The sequence below is a fragment of the Equus przewalskii genome, chromosome 25 (genome assembly GCF_037783145.1).
Source record: "Equus przewalskii isolate Varuska chromosome 25, EquPr2, whole genome shotgun sequence".
Taxonomy (NCBI): domain Eukaryota; kingdom Metazoa; phylum Chordata; class Mammalia; order Perissodactyla; family Equidae; genus Equus; species Equus przewalskii.
This window is the reverse complement of record NC_091855.1, coordinates 22,381,577-22,403,572: the sequence shown is the minus strand read 5'-3', so window position 1 is coordinate 22,403,572 and position 21,996 is coordinate 22,381,577. Positions and strand designations below refer to the sequence as shown.

Here is a 21,996-nt window from a genome sequence, read left to right as displayed (position 1 = left end):
CCAGAGACCTCAAGGCTTTGCAAAAATAGTCTCGGAACTATTTACAACTTGTTGCACTAGATTTTTGTTTCAAATGCTTTTTGTTCTAAGGGCAAGAACATTTTGCTTCTTACTAGCTGGATCTGAAAGATTCCAGAGTCATTTGAAGTACTCAGGAATTCTCTTTAATAAAAGTTCTTGGGAAGTGAGACCAATATTTACTATATAAACCTCTGTATTCTTGAGATAGTATTTCAGAATTTGCATATTTTAGGGATGGCAGACTTGCCTGCTTTTTAAGGTCGGCCCAGGTGCCCTAGAAACTTGGTAGTGCTCTGAGCAAGATAGCCAGTTGGTAGAGATTCACTTAGATTCAGCTTTTGAAAGAAAGGAGCAGTGTTTATTGGCAGAATAGGCAATTGAGAGGGACGGGTAGAGGCTGCGTTTGCATTCTGAGTGGGTGTGACTTCCTTGCTTAAGCACGTGGTTTGTGGCCTCAAAAGTCAGTTGCCTTCTGAATAGTTTCTAAGAAGGCTGCTATAATATAATTTGTGACTGATTAAGCAAGTTAGCCCTTTGCTCCTGACCCATTTATTCTCAGAAAATTTATCTTACATTTGTTGTCTTTAAGACTACCTTCAAGACCCATTTGGAGGGTTAGGGTGTCTTTTTCCTTTTGTTCTAAAATAATTTTTGCTTCTGGTTGTAGAAGTAAAACATGTATACTGTAGGACCCAAAAGGATTGGGATAACTCCTGGGTTGGGAGTTCATTTTTTAAGGTGGTCTGTTGTAAATCATTCTGCCCCTTTCTTCTTTCTTTCTTTTTTTTTTTTTTTGGAGAAAGATTAGTCCTGAGCTAACCTCTGTGCCCATCTTCCTCTGTTTTATATGTGGGATGCCTGTCACAGCATGGCTTAACAAGCGGTGTGTAGGTCCATGCCTGGGATCTGAACAGGCAAACCCCAGGCTGCTGAAGCAGAGTGCATGGACTTAACCACTACGCCACGAGCCAGCCCCTGCCACTTTCTGAAAGTTCCTAAGTACAGTGAAATATGTAGTTGTCATGAGACTGTGAGTGATCAGCATTACTCCCAGTAACATATTGAGGTTGAGGAAACTATTTAACAATTTTTCTAATCTGGAAAGATTTAGAAAATATTGTACAGATAAAGAACTGACTTGTCAAATGTGATGGTTTTGAATTACTCCAAATAAGCCTTCCGTTGCCTAATTAGTAAGCCCCTTCAGCAAACATCTGAGATTTTACTACTTGCCTTGTGCCTGGTATGTAATAGGAACTCAGAAAATCTTGGTTGAAGGAATGAATGGGTGATAGTTGAAGCCATGAAAGTTGGTGAAGTAGATAGAAGAGGAGGGCATTGAGCAAGGAGAGGAGGCACCAAGGATGTAATATTGGAGACTCATCATTTTCCTGGTGGAAGACACACACATACACACACACACCCCCTCCGCTGAAGAAGGTTGATTGTAAAAGAACAGAAGCCTTAGGAGGTGGTGTGAGAAAGCCCAACAACATGGAGGCTGTTTTATTAAGGAGGGGTAAGCAGCATCTTGGTGGTGAGAAACCAAGGATAATACAATAGTAACAAGTACCATTTACTGTGACCAAGTCCTCTCCTAGCTTCTTTACCTATCTAATCTTCACAAGGGCCTCTGCTAGGTAAATATTATCCTCATTTTTCAATTAAAAAGACTGAATTCCAGACCATTTAAACAATTGGCTCAGTAAGTTAATAGAGCCTGCGTTGTATTCAAGTTTGTCTCTCTCTATTATGCCACTGGATTTGACAATTCAGAACTTACTGGTAACTTTTGAGGAATGTAAATTAGATATTAAGGATGACAATAGATTTCATCTCTTGAGAGTTGCTTATAGAGGTTGGTATTTTCTTGGAATTTTACTGAAATGTACTAGCCTCTCCCTACTGCATACCACACATACTAGAGAAAATATTTGGAGCTTTGCTTACTTGTCACACAAGCTATGCTGCGCTCTGAACATATATTTCCAGAAGTTTCCTTTTTTTTATTTGGCAGGAACATTTTGAAAAGTAGAAAGTCCACATTGTTTCTTGCAATCAGGATAAATTACGTAATTTTTGTTAAGTGTCTCATACGGAATGGACTGAAAAATGTTTCCAAACGTAGCTGTAAACAAATTTATATTTTGACATGACTGTTGGCCTATTGAGAACTAAGAAATGGAGACCTCCAAGTATCTATGCACTGGAACATTTCAGTTCAGTGGCATCTGGTGCACTCTGGTAGTGATGTTCATTACCGTTCTCACTTACCACCCACCTCTCCTCTGTAGCACTTTGCTATCTCTAGATGAGAATCCCGTTACAGGGGCTGGCACCATGGCCGAGTGGTTAAGTTCACGCACTCTGCTTCAGCAGCCCAGGGTTTTGCTGGTTTGGATCCTGGGTGTGGACATGGCACTGCTCATCAGGCCATGCTGAGGCAGCGTCCCACATAGCACAGCCAGAGGCACTCACAACTAGAATATACAACTACGTACCAGGGGGGCTTTGGGAAGAAGAAGAAGAAAGAAAGAAGGAAAGAAAGAAAAGAAGATTGGCAACAGATGTTAGCTCAGGTGCTAATCTTTTTTTATTATTATTATTTTTTTTTTTTTCCTTTTTCTCCCCAACACCCCCCGGTACATAGTTGTGTATTCTTCGTTGTGGGTTCTTCTAGCTGTGGCATGTGGGACGCTGCCTCAGCGTGGTCTGATGAGCAGTGCCATGTCTGCACCCAGGATTCGAACCAATGAAACACTGGGCCGCCTGCAGTGGAGCGCGCAAACTTAACCACTCGGCCACGGGGCCAGCCCCTCAGGTGCTAATCTTTAAGAATAAAAAGAATTATGTTATAGCCGATGATACACTAGAGATTCGACTACAAGCGCAGCTCCTCCACACATCTCCATCTTCATCTGAGCTCTCCTCCGCCTCTAACGCATTCTGTGTCTGGAACACCGAGCCCTCTGCTCTGCCCTTCCGAGTTCTCCACCCTGGTCTTCTAGTGGACACCCACTGGAGAGGCAGCCCGAGTCATGTCAATTTCCCTTCTCTGGGGATACTCCCAGATACACAGAGGTGGGTCCTTGGTGGTCACATCTGTGCAGTGTGACCATATTTCCTGGCACATGAGTGACTGACACAGGGGGAGGCACCTGGACCAAAATGAACCCAGCAACCCTCTCTCATGGGGATTTAAAATTTCAGTGGGGAGAATTTGCCCTTACGTAGAACAGCACCTATAGTATACTCCTTATTGGAGTTTACATACCTGAAAAGTTGTACATTTTTTTAGTTGTAAAAACAAGTATTTCTTCAATATTGGTATATTTTCAATAAAATTTAAAATAGTCATATGTAGTGTTTCTCTTGTAAAGTAAACATACTTTACATATTATAAGAGTTGGAAAAACACTATAAACGAACACATTACAGTATAAAGAAAATAAATATCTCCTGAAATTTTATAACACAGAAGTAACCACTGTAGGGCCAGCCCCATGGCCGAGTGGTTAAGTTTGGCACAGTCCACTTCAATGGCCTGGGTTTGGTGCGGACCGACATCACTTGTTGATGGCCATGGTGTGGCCGCAACCCATATACAAGATAGAGGAAGATGGGCACAGATGTTAGTTCAGGGTGAATCTTCCTCAGGAAAAAAAAAGTGACCACTGTAACATTTTGAAGTATATCCTCCCAGACATAAATATATCTATGTAAATGAGATGGTGGGGGTATAATTTTACATAAAAGAAGTCATGCTACATATATTTTACCTTTTCTTCACTTAATATCAATATATTCTATCATCAGTCACTATAGACAAATATTCTTTTAAAGGGTGCATAAATTCCATAATATGATAGATAGTGTATTTTATTTAGCTAATTTTCATGCATAATGTTTATGCTTTTCCGGTATTTCCAATATGTAAACACTTTGTACATATTTTTTTATAAGGATAAGTTCCTAGAAATGAGATTGCTCGCTCAAAAAGTATATATATGTATTAAATTCTAATCAGAATATCATTCTATAAAATAAATTTAAAGGAGGCTTTAGAAATATTTTGAAAACTTTGCTCATTTCTAAAGTGCAATTGATCACAACTTAAGCAATCCAAACCTCATCTTTACATGAATACCACCAATACCTCAAGCAATGTCATGTTACACAGAATCATCTTGGGTTCCCAAAATTCACTGGTGACAATGTGGTACAAATTTCATTTTCCTCAAAATTATCGTAAAGGCAATGCGGTTCCTGTTAAAATCCTACCGTCTAAATGTTTTTCTTCTTTTCTGTCTCTTTCTTTCCCTCCCTCCTTTTCTCATTCTTTCTTGACCAATTGATTCTAAAATTCACTGAAATAGACATTTTTTCAAAGCAAAGGGCCAAGAAGAGCCAAGGCAGTTTTGAAGAAAAATTAGGTAGGAGGAATCACCTTTATTAGATAGTAAGACTTACCATAAAACTCTAGTAATTTAGCCAGCATGATTTTGATGAAACAGGAGAGAAACGGAACAGAATAGAAAACGTAGCAAAAGCACGCTGTGAATATGATAGATAATTTGATAGATAGATAATAGTGGTGGCGTTTCAAATCAGTGGTTAACGGGTTGCTTTTTTATTAAGTGGGGCTGAGACAAATGGTTTTCCACGTGGGAAAAAAAAAAAGAAAAAATATATCCCCACCTCACACCATTCTATAAAATCAATTCCAGGTTGTTAAATATTCAAATGGGAAACCAAAAAATTTAAAACTCTAGCATATAGGAGAAAATATTTATGACCTTAGAGTGATTTTCCTAAAACCACCAAAGCACAAATTACAAAGTAAAGATTGATAAATTTGATTGTTTAAAACTTCTGTACACAACAGCATCAAAAAGATTAAAATGTTCAGGGAAAAAATTAACAGAAAAAGTCCAAGACTTGTACACTGAAAACTACAAAACAAAGAAGATCTAAGTAAATGCAAAGACACTCATTGTCCAGGGATTGAAAGATTTAATATTGTTAAGATGGAAATACTCTCCAATTGATCTACAAATTCAATACAACCCCTATCAAAATCCCACCTGACTTTTTTGGAGGCATTGACAAGCTGATCTTAAAATTCATATGGAAATATACAGGACAAAGTCTTGACAAAGAACACAGTTGGAGAATTCACCCTTCCTGATTTCAAAACTTACAGTGTCTGCGGATCCGCCTAGGGTCCAGACGCTGCAGGCGGCCTTCTTCGTGGCCTCAGCAAGTCCTTAAGTTATGGCCTAGCCCCGCCCCGCCCCCTGCCCTCTCCCCGCAAGCCGCATGGCCACCCTGAGCCACGTGCACCGCCAGGGGCCTCCGATTTGCCGCCTCCGAGTCTGGGCCCCACCACGGGCTGCCCGCAGCTGAAGGGCAAGGTTCTGCCCGCAATGACCCACAGGCCCTAAAAGCCCAACTCGGCCAACCGCAAGTGCTGCCAGGTGTGGCTCAGCAGGGTCCTCGAGGCCGGCTGCTTCATCTCCGGAGAGGGCCATGGCCTGCAGGAGCACCATGCCTTGCTTGTGCAGGGCAGCTGCCCTCCAGACCTGCCCGGAGTCAAGCTCACCATCATGTGCAGCGGGGGCGACTGTGGCCACATGCAGAAGTGACAGCCAGGGGCACGCGGGCTGGGGTTCCTGCAGAGCAAGACCCTTCCTTTCTGGGCTCCCACAGTACCCTTGGGAAGCTAGGCCAGCTCTAAAATTAGCAGCTGGTCTTGGGTTCAAATCCTGCCTCCGCCTCTTTCATCAGGACTACCATTAGCCCATAGAGATCCTGGGTGTGAATTAGAAAAAGGCACCTTTCTGCCATCACCTTTGTCTTCCATGTATAGAGTGTTCGCATGAAGGGCCTCTTCTGCTGGCACAGGGCACCGCACTGCCCTCTGTTGGGAAGGGGTTGCAGTAAACACAGACCTCCCCCACAGTTGTGACTGAACCCTTATATGCGGTATTTGCCCTCTGTGTGGTCTTGGCAACTGACATCCCCTCTGGGCCTCAGTTTCCTCCTCCAGAAAATAGCTTCATTCGTAGTATATCCCCTTTGTTGGGTTTGATGAAGATTAAATTAGATGGTTTATGTGTAAAAAACAAAAGCAAAAACACATTATAAAATAATAGTAATCAAGACAGTGTGGTGCTGGCATAAGGTATACATGTAGATCAATGGCTTATAATTGAAAGACCAGAAATAAACCCTTGCATTTATGGTCAGTTGATTTTCTACAAGAGTGCCAAGACAATTGAAGGAGAAAGAATGACCTTTTCAACAAGGGTGTGGGGACAACTGGATATCCATATGTAAAAGAACTAATTGGGATCCCTACTTCATACCATATACCAGGAAATCAACTCAAAATGGATCAGAGATCTAAGTGTAAGAGTTAGAACTATAAAGTTCTTAGGAAAAAAATAGGTATAAATCTTTGTGAACTTTGATTAGGCAATGGGTTCATAGATGTGACTCCCAAAGTATAAGCAAACAAAGAGAAAAATAGATAAATTGGACTTCATCAAAAATAAAAATTTTTGTACTTCAAAGGACACCATCAAGAAAGTGAAGACAACCCACAGAATATCTGGAATATATAAATTACTCTTACAACTCCACAACAAAAAGACAATCCAGTTTTAAAATGATCAAAAGATTTGAATAGATGTTTCTCCAAAGAAGATATACAAATGGCTCAACATCATTAGTCATTAGAGAAATGCAAATCAAAACCACAATGAACTACCGCTTCATACCCACTAGGATAACCAAAATAACAAGCCAGGCAGTAACAAGTGTCAGTGAGAGATTGGAACCCTCAGACATTGCTGGTGGGATCAGTCCCTTGGGAAAACAATTCCGAAAATATCATAGAGTTACCATATGACCCAGCAATTCTACTCCCTAGAGAAGTGAAACATGTAGACACAAAAACTGGTACATCAGTGTTCACAGTAGCATTATTCATGATAGCCAAAAAGTAGAAACAAGGGGGCCAGCCTGGTAGCATAGTGGTTAAGTTCATGTGCTTCACTTGGGTGGTCCGGGGTTCTCAGATTCAGACCCCAGGTGTGGACCTGCGCACCACTCGTCACCCCATGCTGTGATGGCATCCCACATACAAAATGGAGGAAGGTTGGCACAGATGTTAGCTCAGTGACAATCTTCTTCACTCGCACACAGACACACACACACACAAAAGTAGAAGTAATCCAAATGCATCAACTGGTGAATATCAGATAAGCAAAATATGGTATGTCCATACCGTGGAATATTATTCAGCAACAAAAAGGAATGAAGTTCTGGTACTTGCTGCAACATGGATGAAAGAAACATTATGCTTAATGTAAAAAGCCAGATGCAAAAGTCCCCATCTTGTATGATTCCATTTATATGAATGGAATCCATAGAGACAGAAATTAGATTAGGAGTTTGCCAGGTGATAAAGCTATTATTTGAATAAGAAATGTTCTGCCCAGTGTGACACCACAAACCGACAGCAAAAGTGAAAAAAAAAGCCATGGACTGAGGAGATATTTGCAGCACCTCACTGATAAAGGGTTAGTAGCCAGACTGACTACCAGGTGCCACAGATCAGTGAGAAGCAAGCATCCGATCCAACAGAAAAATGGGCAAAAGGTAGGAACTGGCAAGTTGCAGATTGGAAAAGAAATATATGAATATGCTCGTTCTCACCAGTTCTCAGGTTATTGCAAGTTAAAACAATGAGGTACTATTTTCATCTTTACCAATTTGAAGCCTATAAAAATATGACAGTATTAAATGTTGACAATGTCATGTAGCAACGGGAACTTGTATAAGGGTGCTGTTAGTGTAAATTGATACAGTTGCTTTGGAGAACAATTTGGCAATTTCTAGAAAAGTTGAAATATGCATAATAATTGTCCTATCAAGTCTGTATTTAGGTATATATGATAGCGTGGGTTAAAATGAAAAAAATTATTTTTTAAAGATTTTATTTTTCCTTTTTCTCCCCAAAGCCCCCCAGTACATAGTTGTATATATTTTAGTTGTGGGTCCTTCTAGTTGTGGTACGTGGGATGCCGCCTCAGCATGGCCTGAGGAGCAGTGCCATGTCCATGTCCAGGGTCCGAACCGGTGAAACCCTGGGCCGCCAAAGCAGAGTGCGTGAACTTAACCACTGGGCCACGGCGCCGGCCCCTAAAATGAAAAATTTTTTCTCTACTAAGAAATAACATTTTTGTATCAACCTAATGCACACATAATGTGTGTATATTTTATGTACTTTACAATTTTTATATATACATACATATATAAGTGAAATAAAAGTTTCATAAATTAGTGCTTACCCTTGAACTATGCAATGCAATCTGATACTCTATTCTGTACTACTCAATGAAAGTTTTTAACTGAGAGTTAAAAAAATGATCCCAGTGCAGTAAATCGTGTCATGACCCACTGATCGGTTTTAACCTACAGTCTGAACACTGTGTGGTTTGCTAGGGTGCCCTGACAGTACCACAGATTGAGTGGCTTAAAACAATTAATTTCTCATAGTTTTGGAGACAGTCTTGAGATGAAGGTTTGGGCAGAGCTGGTTTCTTCTGAGGCCTCTCTCCTTGGCTTGCAGATGGCCGTCTTCTCCGTGTGTCTTCGTGTGGTCTTCCCTTTGTGTTGAAGTTTTTCCTGTAAGACACCAGTCAGTCGTATTGGGTTAGGGCCCACCCTAATGCTGTCGTTTTAACTTAATTCTCTCTATAAAGACCCTGTCTCCAAAGACAGTCACATTATGAGGTATTGGAGATTAGGACTTAACATATGAATTTTGGGGGCATCAGTTCAGCCCATAAGACAGTGCTTTCCCAAGAAATTCTGCTCGTAGGTGTAAGAAGACATCTTTAAGAATGTTTACTGTAAAAATGTAGTAACAAAAAATTGGAAATAACTTAGTTGTCCATTAGAAGGAGAATGGTAAAACAACAACAAAAAACAGTATGGTATATTCATACAATCTGTTACTGTATAGCAGTGAAAAGATGAAGCTTTGACTTCCAGCCATGCCTCCCTCTCTCGCCTTGATTTGAAATGCCAAGAAGCTGGGCTGAGAAACCTGGCTTGGGGCTGGCCTGGTGGTGCAGTGGTTAAGTTCCAGCACTCTGCTTTCGTGATCCAGGGTTCACGGGTTTGGATCCCAGGTGCAGGCCTGTGTACTGCTCATCAGGCCATGCTGTGGCGGCACCCCACATACAAAATAGAGGGAAAGTGGCACCCATGTTAGCTCAGGGACAATCTTCCTCAAGCAAAAAGAGGAAGATTGGCAACAGACATTAGCTAAGGACCAGTCTTCCTCACACACACACACAAAGAAACGAAATCTGGCCTGTGATCACCAATTACACTGTAATCAAACTACCTGTTGGAGACTTCTGCTGTCCATGCTAAAGGGTAATTAATATATTTATTGCCTCCTGTACAATCTTGGCTTATATATAGGCAAAGGAAGCAGGTTATTTCCGGAACAGCGAAATTAGTTGATGTTAATTTTGGTTTCCTAAAAACAGACATTTTCTTAGCAGAGGAAACTCATATAGCCATTGATCTCCATCCACGTGTAGCTAATATGAATAGCAAAAATAAGCATGCAAGGTGAGCTTAAAGTGAAATTCTACTATTAATCCACTAATGATTTTAAAACAATCAGGGGCCAGCCTGGCAGCGCGGCCATTAAGTTCTCACGTTCCACTTCAGTGGCCTGGGGTTTGCCGGTTCGGATCCTGGGTGTGGACATGTGGACTGCTTGTCAAGCCATGCTGTGGCAGGCGTCCCACATATAAAATAGAGGAAGATGGGCATGGATGTTAGTGCAGGGCCAGTCTTCCTCAGCGAAAAGAGGAGGATTCGCAGCAGATCTTAGCTCAGGGCTAATCTTCCTTAAAAAAAAAAGAAATCTTCCCTTGATTAGTAATAGTAATACAGCATCACACTCTTGCTTAATGTGAGCAGAATGATACCTGTTTTTTAACGTGGAGGGAGTGATGACACAAGTATTTTCTTGATTGCTTTGTTGATGGTGTAATTCTCAAGTCAGAATGACTGCTTGCATGTTGAATCCATAATATGAAATACACAGTAAGAGTGTGTAGCCCATGTTTTGTTTAGAGTGAACTTGAGCTTCAGTCCACGTGAGAACTGAAAGGTGTCAGATTTGTGTTCTAGACATGTCCTAATATTGTGTGATTACTGTGGCTCACTTAACTCCTTCTGTGCCAGAGTATTTATTGTGGAAAGAGCAGAGAGCATAATGTGTAATTTCATTCATTCAACAAATATTTATTGAGCTCCTAAAAGGTGCCACTTTCAGTAGTACTACTAGTAATAAAAGGAAACATTGAGTACTTAATATTTGTTAGCACTTAATAAATACTGTCCTGAGTGCTGGATGTGTATTAATGAGCAAAATAAACCTGGTGCTTTCCTTTATGGAACATGATGCGTGTATAGGATAGTAATGCCGTTATTTTTACTTGAATCATGTCACAGATAAAATTTAGCACCAGTACTTGGAGGTCAAGGAATCTTGTTCTCTCTGAGTTCTAACACTTTCTCACCCATCAGAGGTTTCCATATCAGTTGGCCTGTCCCTTCTCACCCTGCAAGATCAGAGGGACCTGTGTTTTGTCTGAGGCCACATTCTAAAAGTTCCTTCATAGTTGAATCTCAATTTCTTAAAATGTATTTAGTTTTGAATGAGGCTGTGATAGAAGCACACAATATTTAAAAGCAAACTAATGGATTAATTTCCTCCTTCCAGACAGTCCAGCCAACTGCGTGAGTTCACTTGGTCCTGCTGGTTTGGCTGTGTCTCACATCAAGGCGGGTATTGACAGAGGCCCACCCACAGCATTCCTGACACATAAATCTGCCATATGTTGTTAGAGACTTACGAGCTCTGAGAATGGCCTGTTTACTAGTATGTTCAGTAAACAGAGTGAATAGTTTAAACAGTTTCAGAGTTAAGAAGTGGGTTCTGGTATTAAACATAGTGTTCTTATGGCAAAATGTTTTTTGACACAGTTTTTTAAAGAGATGATGCGAATGTTATTTTTCCTGTGTTTTAAGTGCTTTTCATTTTGCTTTGTCTGGCTTACTAGCTTGTTTATATGTTGTATTTTTAATTTTTAAATGATTTTTTATCTTCAGATATTGGCCCATTTCTAGCTATTCTGTTCTAAACACAATACAACCTTGCTCCTTCATAAAAGTTTAAGTATTAAATATTGATACAAACTTCTACCTCTTTGGGGAAAAAATTGATGAAAACCTAAACCGGTTTTCTGAATAGTTTTCAGAGGTTCTTTAGGCCATCAAATTGAATCAGTACTAACAGACTTCATGTATCATGGCTGTCTGAATGCCTTTCCTTTGTCATATACAACTGTTTCTTCCCACACTGTTCTAACTTGTGGCATTCAAATAGCTTTCCCAAACTAACATTACTAGGATATAATATTCTAAAATATATATATATATTTTTTTTTTTTTTGAGGAAGATTAGCCCTGAGCTAACATCTGCTGCCAATCTTCCTCTTTTTGCTGAGGAAGACTGGCTCTGAGCTCACAGCCATGCCCATCTTCCTCTGCTTTATATATGGGGTGCCTGCCACAGCATGGCTTGCCAAGTGGTGCCGTGTCTGCACCCAGGATCCGAACTGGCGAACCCCAGGCTGCCAAAGTGGAAGGTGTCCACTTAACCACTGAGCCACCATGCCGGTCCCCTAAAATATATATTTTATGTAATATATATTATACGTAATAATATTAATATGTATATTTAGCCCTTGGATATATATATTAATTAGTTTTTATAGTTAATGTAAATTTTTATTAATTTGTTTTTGTTCGTTTATATCGTATGTCTGATTAGATTGTCTGAGAGGGCAGGAAAGAATCTTTTGTTCCTTTGGGACTTTTTATAGCTCTGGTACAGTGCTCAGTTAAAAACGTACTCCTGGTAGATTATGATTGACCGTCCTCACTGCAGTGGGTTGTTTCAATGTTAAGATTAAAGTTAACACACAAACTTCTCTAGTGGAATTTTTCTGTAAAACAAGATTTCCATTAAATTTGGCCAATAAATAAAAAGCTTTGAGTTATGAGATCAAAAGTATAGTAGCTTGGTGTTTGTCTATTAAAATTCAGGTATCCCAAAAGATGAAGCCAGGAATAATCTTAGAATGTTTGGACTTAGGTCACGATGAAGAGGGACAGAATGATTGCATGACAGTTACTGATCACTCTAAGGTTTCCCCTTCTGTTGGATTTCACTTTCTACTTTTGTACAATGCTAGACCACTCTTAGGCAGCCCTGGTGGTCTAGTAGTTGAGATTCAACGCTCTCACTGCCCTGGCCTGGGTTCGCTTCCCATCAGGGAAGCACACCACCTGTCTGTTGGTTGTTATACTGTGGCAGCTGCTTGTTGCTGTGATGCTGAAAGCTGTGCTGTCAGTATTTCAAATATTGGCAGAGTCCCCCCGGTGGACGGGTTTCACTGGAGCTTCTAGACTAAGACAGACTAGGAAGAGGGACCTGGCCACCCACTTCCGAAAAATGTGGCCCTGAAAACCCTATGGAAAACAATGGAGCGTTGTCTGATAGAGCGCTGGAAGGTGAGAGGATGGTGCAAAAGACCGGGCAGGGTTCCGCTCTGCTGTGTACAGGGTCGCTAGGAGTCAGAGTCTCATGACACTAACAACAAAAGGACCACTCTTGTGTAAGCATTTGACTTCTGTGCATAATTTATTTATGTTACCACTGACAACAAAGGCTGGTATAAACCCTGTGTTTCCACCGAGGCCTAGAGCTAGTAATTCTTTGGAATTGTATGGCCAGGTGGCTTTAAGACTATATAGCAGGTAAAACATTTGCAAATATTTTATTCTGAAACTGAATTTACTTTTGATGACTTCATTTGTGAGCTAATAATACTATTTTTCAGGATAGCCTTTCTCTTTGTTGATTTATATTTTTTATTTTCTTTATTAGAGCAAAGGAAGTTATACATTCTCCAACCATAGCATTTTAGGATCTATTTCATAAAATTAAATAATTTGAAAAATCATCGTTAAGCATTGTTCTTAGGCAGTCCTTCTCCCTCTCTTTTTCTTTGCTGTCCACCTAAAGTGTATATAACTTGGGGCTGCCCCATGGCCACGCAGTTAAGTTAGCGCACTGTGCTTTGGCGGCCCAGGGTTTTGCCGGTTCGGATCCTGGGCATGGACCTAGCACAGCTCCTCAGGCCATGTTGACGCGGCGTCCCACATGCCACAACTAGAAGGACCTACAGCTAGAATATACAACTATGTGCTGGGGGGCTTTGAGGACAAGAAGAAGAAAAAAAAAGGATTGGCAACAGATGTTAGCTCAGGTGCCAATCTTTCAAAAAAAAAAAGTATATATAACTTATTTCTGTTGAAAAAATTGTGCCCTGCTTAGATCTTACTAGACTTGTTTTTACTATTTCTTGTAGAATTCTGAAGGTATAGTTATGCAAATCTATAAGGACTTAAATTTACCTAATAATCTTTTTCTTACCGTGATTGAAATAAACATTTTTAATCTCCCTCTTAGATTCATCATGTTACACAAAATGGAGGCCTATATAAAAGACCATTTAATGAAGCTTTTGAAGAAACTCCAATGCTGGTCGCTGTACTTACCTATGTGGGATATGGTGTACTCACTCTCTTTGGATATCTTCGAGATTTCTTGAGGCATTTGAGAATTGAAAAGTGTCACCGTGCAACAGAAAGAGAAGAACAAAAGGTAATTGTTAGTCTTTGATTCTGTAAATGGAAGCCTTTTATAGAAGTCTTGGTGTTTTCCCTCATTTGTTTCTTTAAACATTTGGGTATACATTAAAATTAAAATATTGCAGATAGAGTTAAATGAAAACATTCTACAAAGAAAGCTAAAAATAAGGTTAAAGGCATGGAGAAACTAAAAGATTTAACATTGTAATTTAATTATCACAAGAACCTATTCTGTTTTATGGATAAGAAAGTTAAAATTCACAAATTAAGTAGCGTTTCCTAAGATGCCTGGTGTCAAGCCAGCCTTGATGGTATAGTGGTTTAGGTTCAGTGGCCTGGGTTTCCTTCTGGATCACGGAACCACACTACCTGTCTGTTGGTTGCTGTGCTGTGGCAGCTCACGTAGAAGAACTAGGACTTACAACTAGGATATACAACCACGCACTGGGGCTTTGGGGAGAAAAAAAAGAGAGGAAGATTGGCAATACATATTAGCTAGGGCAAATCCTTCCCTGGGAAAAAAAAAGGTGCCTAGTGTCATCTTTTTTTTAAGATGTCAGTTAATTTGCTGACACAGGTCTGTGAAGTGCCGAAAGCCATGTTCTTTCTGTTCACGATACCATACTGTATCCCAGGTCTCTTGTGTCTACGGTCTTCTGAAAAGGCTGTATTCTTTACAACTCACGGTGTGTTTTCTCATAGACACGTTATGCGTTGATGTCTGGTTCACCGATCAGCTCCTCTCTCCAAACAAACAAGCCTAACACAGAATGTGGCGCAGCTACTCTGTTTGCAGTAGGAAACAATCTTGTTTTAGTAATGGTAAACAGATAATAATGGTTGTCTCTGAGGAGGAGGACCTCACTCACTTCTTCACTTTTCTCTGTATACTCCTTTGAGCCTCTGGAGTTTTGTACAATATACATGTATTATCTATTTTCAAAAATAAATAAAATTAGGGTGAAAAATGCCTGATTGTAGTAAAAACAAACTTGTTTGTTCTTGGCGTGTGGAGTACGGGGTGGTTGTCCTCTGGTCCAGGGAATATTCTGGATTAGAGAAGGGACTCAGAAGTTAGATATTTGTGGTCCATTGTGCATCTCACTTTTGTGAAGCGTTAGAGGAGAGAGGCAGATGTGGCAGCAAGGTCACCACTGAGAGAGGAGCCAGTGAACCCTGGGAAAGGATGGCGGTCATGTTGGGAGAAGGGGAGGAGGGCCTCAAGAAACATGGGGAAGGAAAGGACCTCAGCAGTTACTAGGAAGCCAGAACCAATCAGTGAATGGATTGAGGGTTCTGATCCTGGGAAAGCTCGGGAGCCAGGCATTCTCCTCTCACCTCAACCATTCTGCACCCCTCCCAGCCCCAACACCACAAGTTGGCCATCCTTCTCACTGCCTTGAAATGCCTACAAGTTAATTTCATTAAGAAAGTATTTTTTGCGGCCAGCCTCATGGCCGAGTGGTCAAGTTCATGAGCCCCTCCTCGGCGGCCCAGGGTTTCACTGGTTCAGATCCTGGGCGCGGACCCAGCACCACTCATCAGGCCGTGCTGAGGCAGCGTCCCACATGCCACAACTAGAAGGGCCCACAACTAGAATATACAACTATGTACTGGGGCTTTAGGGAGAAAATTTTAAAAAAGGAACATTGGTGACAGATAGTAGCTCAAGGCCAATCTTTTAAAAAAAATAAAATTTTTTTCTTTTTTTGAGTACCTAATACAAGGAAAGCCCTGCATGCAGAACCAGTAGGCCAAACTAATTTTCATCATTGAAAACCAGAGCAAATTTAAAAATTTGATTCTCTTTTTTTTCTATTCCTGTGCACCCCACATAGACTTTCTGGCTGGAGAGCACCCACAATGTGTTCATTTTTCACATCCCTCAGGTGTGGCTTGCTTACTGTAAGTTATAGCTTACTATACAGTTACTGTGTTGGATGGTATTGCAGTTACTTGGTTACCAGCCAGTATCGTCCTACTAGACTGAGTTGGTGGCAGTTGTGACTGCTGAGAGCCAAAGTTTTATTCACGTATTCAAACTAGGAAATCTTTATCTACAAGGACCTCTCATAGTGTTGACACACTGTAGAGACCTAATAATTGACGTGTAGAGGTGGAGGTGGGAGGAGTGCTGATTGTGGCATAGAGAGCCTTCCTGGTTGAGGCGATATTGTAGGCAAAGGCATGAGGAATGAGTGGGAGAACCTGGAATATGGATGTATGAGAAATTGTGTTTTAGCTGTGTGTGTGTGTGTGGATTGTCCCTGAGCTAACATCTCTGCCAGTCTTCCTCTATTTTGTATGTGGGATGCTGCCACAGTATGGCTTGATGAGCGGTGTATACGTCCACACCTGGGATCCAAACCTGGGAACCCTGGGCCACCCAAGTGGAGAGCGTGAACTTAACCACTATACCACTGGGTCAGCCCTGAGAAATTGTGTTTTGAATGTGAAACTAAGAAGGTTGGTAGGCAGTAAGAGTTCCGGGGCAGTTTCTAAGCAGGGGAATGACCAGAGAGTTTGCACAGCTTGTGCTGTGTCAAAGTGTGATGAATGAAACGATGAGGATGCATCTGAATTACTTTGTGAACAAGTAATTCTCTTTGGAACTGTTTCATGTTTCCAGAGGATAAATTGACTGTTTTAAGTATTGGGGCTGCCTATGTGTTCTTAACTATGTGTGAAATAATTGGAACATATGGATTTTATTCCTAAGTAGTTTCTAATTTTGTTGAGGAAAAATAAATACTTCAAACTTATGGGCCTTTGCAAAGCACTCTGCAGGTAAACAGTGCTTGAATTGTATGCAGATGGAGAACAGAAAAGTAAACTGAGTAGCACAGAGTTAATCAGGAAACAGTTCTTGGAGGAAGTGATAGGAGGAAATGTGTGGGACACAGCGGGACATTTGCCTCTACAGTTTGTTTAGAGAAGGACTGTGCTAATTTAGTCAAATTAATTTCAGTAGAATTTTCACAGTAGATAACATCAGTTAAAACAGCTGAATCCTGCTATTTTTGTACAAAAATTCAGCTCAGAGGGAAAGCAGAGGAAGGATCATTCAGCCTTCTGGTAGACTGTGTTTGTTTTCTGATGCTGGATTAGGCGTAGTGAGAGAGAGAGGCAAATTTTAAAGTGTTGCACTGCAAAGAGGTGAGGGAAAGTGCTTGCTTGGGCTCATAAAATGCAAATTAATGTCACTTCCTCCTTTCTCTGAGTGAGTGGTGGTCACAACCACATCCTTATTTTCTTCTTAATTCCATTACAAAAGAGAGCCCTTGTGACTCTTTTGCTAGTTCTTCAGATATTGCTTTGCATAGACCTGAAATCACATGGTCCCACTAATAAAGTGGAGTTAGCATGAGTTTGTTCTGTTTTATATAAATTGGATAAAATTTTTGAAATTCTTTACTGCTTGATCCTCCGTTATTAGTGGTGTTTTGGATGAATGTTGTTTTTCTCAGTCTCTGGTTTATTTGTTATGTGAGGTGAAGCTAGTAGGCCAAAAACGTGCGATAGATATAACGAAAGCTTGAATTAATAAGAATATTCTAATATCCAGATAGGAAATATCTAGAAATCTAGGGAGTAAATTATGGTAGGTAGTTACCATGCAGCTAACTAAACTTGAAACCAGCGTTTTACCTCTTCAGTTTGTTCATGAGCAGGTATTCAGAACTGGGAGGGATAGGATACTGGGAAGGGACATTATATGTTGACATTCTGATATATTTAATTTTCAAGATACAAAAGAAAGAAATCAACTGAAATATATTAATATGTTCCTGGAAGGATTTTGTTCTTGACCTCCTTCAAAAAGTAGCTTACTAAGAATATTCTGATAATTGTCATTTTAGCAGTATCTTTGGAAACTATTAATGTAGTATAGTTGCTTAATGGATTAAGCTGGAGGATTATCAGTTGGTTGGGCTCTTTTAGTTCAATGGGTTTAAAAAGAGCTCTACTTTCCATTGTTTTGTGGTGTGTGAGGGAGTCTAGGACAACAGTCATTGATTTTTTTTTGAACAGTTTTATTGAGATATACTTTACATACCTTAAAAGTCACCTGCTCAAAATATACAGTTGAATGGTTTTTAGTAGTGTTTACAGAGCTGTGCAGCCAACACCATAATCTAATTTTATAACATTTTCATCATCTGAAAAGGAAACCCCATACCCATTGACAGTCACTCCTTCCTCCCTCTCCCCGCTCTCGGCAACCACTGATCTGCTTTCTGACTCTACACATTTCATATTAATGGTATCATACACTGTGTGATCTGTTGTGTCTAGCTTCTTCCACTTGGCATAATGTTTTTGAGGTTTATCCATGTTGTATGTTTCAGTAATTCATTCCTTTTTATTGTGGAATCATATTCGGTTGTATAGAGTAGTCTTCTGTTTTTATTTACTCTAGGATTGTTTTTTTTTTTTTTTCTGCTGAGAAACTATATCCAAAATAAAACTTGGAAAAAGAGTTTTGTAGTACATTCCCACGTTTCCTTTTGCCCTCGTGACATAACTAGGCTTGCAGGTTTCTCTGTCACCTGTTGGGCATTTTTTGTTTGGAGCAACACTATAGCTTTTTTTAGCAAGGCTTTTTTGTCTTTTGAATCTTTTAGGCTTCTGTTTTTTTATTCAGCTTTTCTTTGCGTTCAGCAATTTGGAACTGTTTTTCACTACTAACTGAGAATGTAAAAGTTTAAAGAACTGGTGCCCTGTCTGATAGCCTAAGTCATTTCAAGTTTAAATTGAGTACTGTTGGGGTGTTAAACTGGTAACCTGATTTTCAAATGTTTATGAAAATGGAAAAATCAAGTTAAAAGATGAAAACAGAATTCATGAATCTCTGAGACTACCCATACGACCTCAACAGTTGTTAGATTCCAGTTTAAGAAACCATGTTGAGGTTTCCTCAGATTTTAAGCTGTATTTTGGTTTTATTTGTTTCTCCCTAAAGCATTTTGAAAATGTCCTGGCAGCTTTGTTAGTAAATAACTAAAAATGTAAAAAAGTGATGTACTGTTTATAGATCCGGCCATCTCTCAGAGCTTGTTAGGATAACACATGAAGGCTGGCCTGTGCTCTGCTCCTGTTTCCTGCACATTCAGTTTTGACTGTTAGGCCTCTGGTGAGTCAGCTGTGTATCAGTTTGTCCTCTACTAGATCATTTCCAGTAGCATAGACATGTTATTTCTCCCACCTTAATAAAAGGCTTTCTCGGGGCCAGCCCCATGGCGTATAGCTAAGTTCATGCGCTCTACTTTGGTGGCCCAGGGTTCACCAATTTGGATCCCGGGCACGGACCTACACACTGCTTATCAAGCCATGCTGTGGCAGGAGTCCCACGTATAAAATAGAGGAAGATGGGCACAGATGTTAGCTCAGGGCCACTCTTCCTCATCAAAAGGAGGAGGATTGGCAGTGGATGTCAGCTTAGGGCTAATCTTCCTCAAAAAAAAAAAAAGCTTTCTCTTGATCCTACTTTCTCCTCCATCCACTGCTCCATTTTGTCTTCCTTGTAAAGCAAAATTCCCTGACATAGCTGTTTCCACTGTGTTGCTTCCCACTCTTCACTGAACCCAATGCAGTCAGGTTTTTGCCCCCACTGCTTCAACTAAAACAATTCTTCCCAGGATCACACATGATACCTGTGTTGCAGATTCTAAGTCCTTTCTCAGTCTTTACCCTGTTTAGCCTACCAGCAGCATTTGACACAATTGATCACTCTCTCCTTCTAGAAGCATTTTGTTCACTTGGTTTCCAGGACATTACAATTGCCTGGTTATTCTCCTGCCTTTCTGGCTGTTTTCTCTCATTCTCTCTTGCTGAATCCTCTCCATCTGCCCACCTTCTAAATGTTGATGTGGGTATGGCTTAGGCTTCATCCTTAGTCCTCTTCTTTTCTTTTCCCATCTGTACTCACTCCCTTAGGATCCATTGTCTTGGCTTTTAATACTTCTTTATGCTAACTTCCAAATTTATGTCTTTAGCACTGACTTCCTCATGTATGTCCAGCTGCCCGCTTGACATCCCCACATAGGCATCTCAAACTTTATACATGTACAACTGAGCTGACTTCTCCTTCTATCTATCTAGGTGTCTTCCCCATATCCATGAGTGACAGTTCTCTACTTCCAGTTGCTTTGGCTCAAAATCTTGGGAGTTATCCTTGATTCTTTTTGTCACATACCATGTACAGCCCATCAGGAAATCCAGATTCAACGACTTCTTGCCAACCTCCGTTATCACCTGGGTGTCATCCCCTACTGCTTAGCCCCTCACTCATCTGCTCCAGCCACACTGGCCCCTTTGCAGTTCCTTGCATGCACCAAGTACATTTCTGCGTCACTGCTATTGCACTTGCTGTTTGCCTGCCAGGAAAGCTCTTCCTCCAGATAGTCTCATGGATAGTTCGCTCGCTTCCTTTCCATCTTTATTCTACCCTGGCCACTCTAGCTACACTTTAGCATGACTCTAGCATTTTACATCCCCCTTCCTTGTTTGATTTTTGTTTCCATTAATATTTTTACTATCTTACATACTTTATATTTTATACATTGTCTCATTTAGTATCTGTCTCTTCCACCAAAATATAAATTCCAGGAGGGCTGAGATTATTATCATCTTTTTGTTTACTACTGTTTACCCAGTGCCTAGAAGAGGAAGGATTTTTTTGTTTTTGTTTTTGTTTTAAAGATTTTATTTTTTTTCGTTTTTCTCCTCAAAGACCCCCGGTACATAGTTGTATATTCTTAGTTGTGGGTCCTTCTAGTTGTGGCATGTGGGATGCCACCCTTCATGGCTTGATGAGCGGTGCTATGTCTGCACCCAGGATTTGAACTGGCGAAATCCTGGGCCGCTGCAGCAGAGCATGCAAACTTAACCACTCGGCCATGGGGCCGGCCCCAACAATGGAAAATTTTGAGTCTTTTGAATTGAAGCATTCACAGTCGGGCGTGTGTGTGCGCACGTGTGTGTACACACGTGCGTGAATGCATATGTACATACAGACACAACTTAGTTTTAGATTTAAGGAAAATGACTGTCTCTAATCTTCAAATCTCATTTTATGCCTTCATGGAGAGCATAGAAACAACAAGGAAGTGGCTTCCTGTCTATAACGTTAAAAACAGGAAAGAACAAACAGTAGTATGACTTATATGAACCGTAGGGAAAACTCTTAACAATGGCTCGGAGATTTTAAAGTCACCAATGTAATAGCCTTTCCCAGGTAATCTTGCCTGATTTTCTTCATGAAACAGAGGTAAAGACAACACTGTTGGTTTTTACAATAAATAGTCCTCGCTGTATAATGCTTTTTAGCCATAGGATGACTCCATTTTCAGCACTTTTTCAGGCAGGAATTATTTGGGATTTTTGAATTCTCTTAGTTTGTTTTGAAACAGTTTGTTTTGTTTCAGCTGTTTCTAGATATATCTTATGAGGTTATTTCCTTCTCAAGAAAAAACATTGCCAAAATAAAAATTCAAAACACCAGGACTTGTTTTTCGCTAGCTTGTCTTTGGTATGCAGGATTATGTTTATTAGCGCCAAATGTCTTGAAATATTTCAGCAGTACTGTAGTAACCTGCAAACAGCATGGCGTGCTTTTAAAGGAAAGGTTTCAGACGTGTAGCCTTCAGTTTCAGTGACTGGGAGTTCTGAAGCACCCCGATCTTTTCCAGATAGGTAGGTGTCGTAGCACCATCAGACAAACCGGATTTTCTCGTGATCACTTGTTAGGCTCAGTAAATTAGGTTGCTCATTGTGTTGAATTAGGCAGCTCAACAAACTCTGTCATGGAAAATTTTCAGAATAATTTGTATGTCATAGAATGTGTGGGGTTAAGAACATAGACTTTGAATTAGAAGACCTGGATGAGTTCCTGGCTCTGCCTCTGGCTAGTTCCCTAAATGGGACAGCCATTTTGCCTTTCTGAAATTGCGAGTAATATCTTCCCTAAGAGGGTGCAGGGATTTTTAAGAGAAAGTATACGTAATTCAAGATATATTGTAAGTACTCAGTAAATGGGAACTTTTTATTGCTAATGTGATTATTCATCATCTTTATCATCATCATAGAAGAGTATTTGGACATCTGTGTTGGGCCAGAATTGTTCTTAATAAACATGGACAATTGTTATAAAGTCAA

At 40.3% G+C, this 21,996-nt stretch overlaps 1 protein-coding gene across 3 annotated transcripts in view; it reads left to right on the top strand.

Moving 5' to 3' along the window:
* SPTLC2 (serine palmitoyltransferase long chain base subunit 2) overlaps positions 1–21,996 on the top strand; it is a 101,627-nt gene that overhangs the window by 8,061 nt on the left and 71,570 nt on the right. For 2 of the 3 annotated variants that reach the window (XM_070593277.1, XM_070593276.1), the window contains exon 2: positions 13,658–13,852. In XM_070593277.1, coding sequence (XP_070449378.1) covers positions 13,658–13,852 — 195 coding nt within the window. Of the gene's footprint in view, positions 1–12,892; positions 12,943–13,657; positions 13,853–21,996 lie in introns of those variants that run through there. The other variant, XM_070593278.1, reaches the window with a different exon arrangement.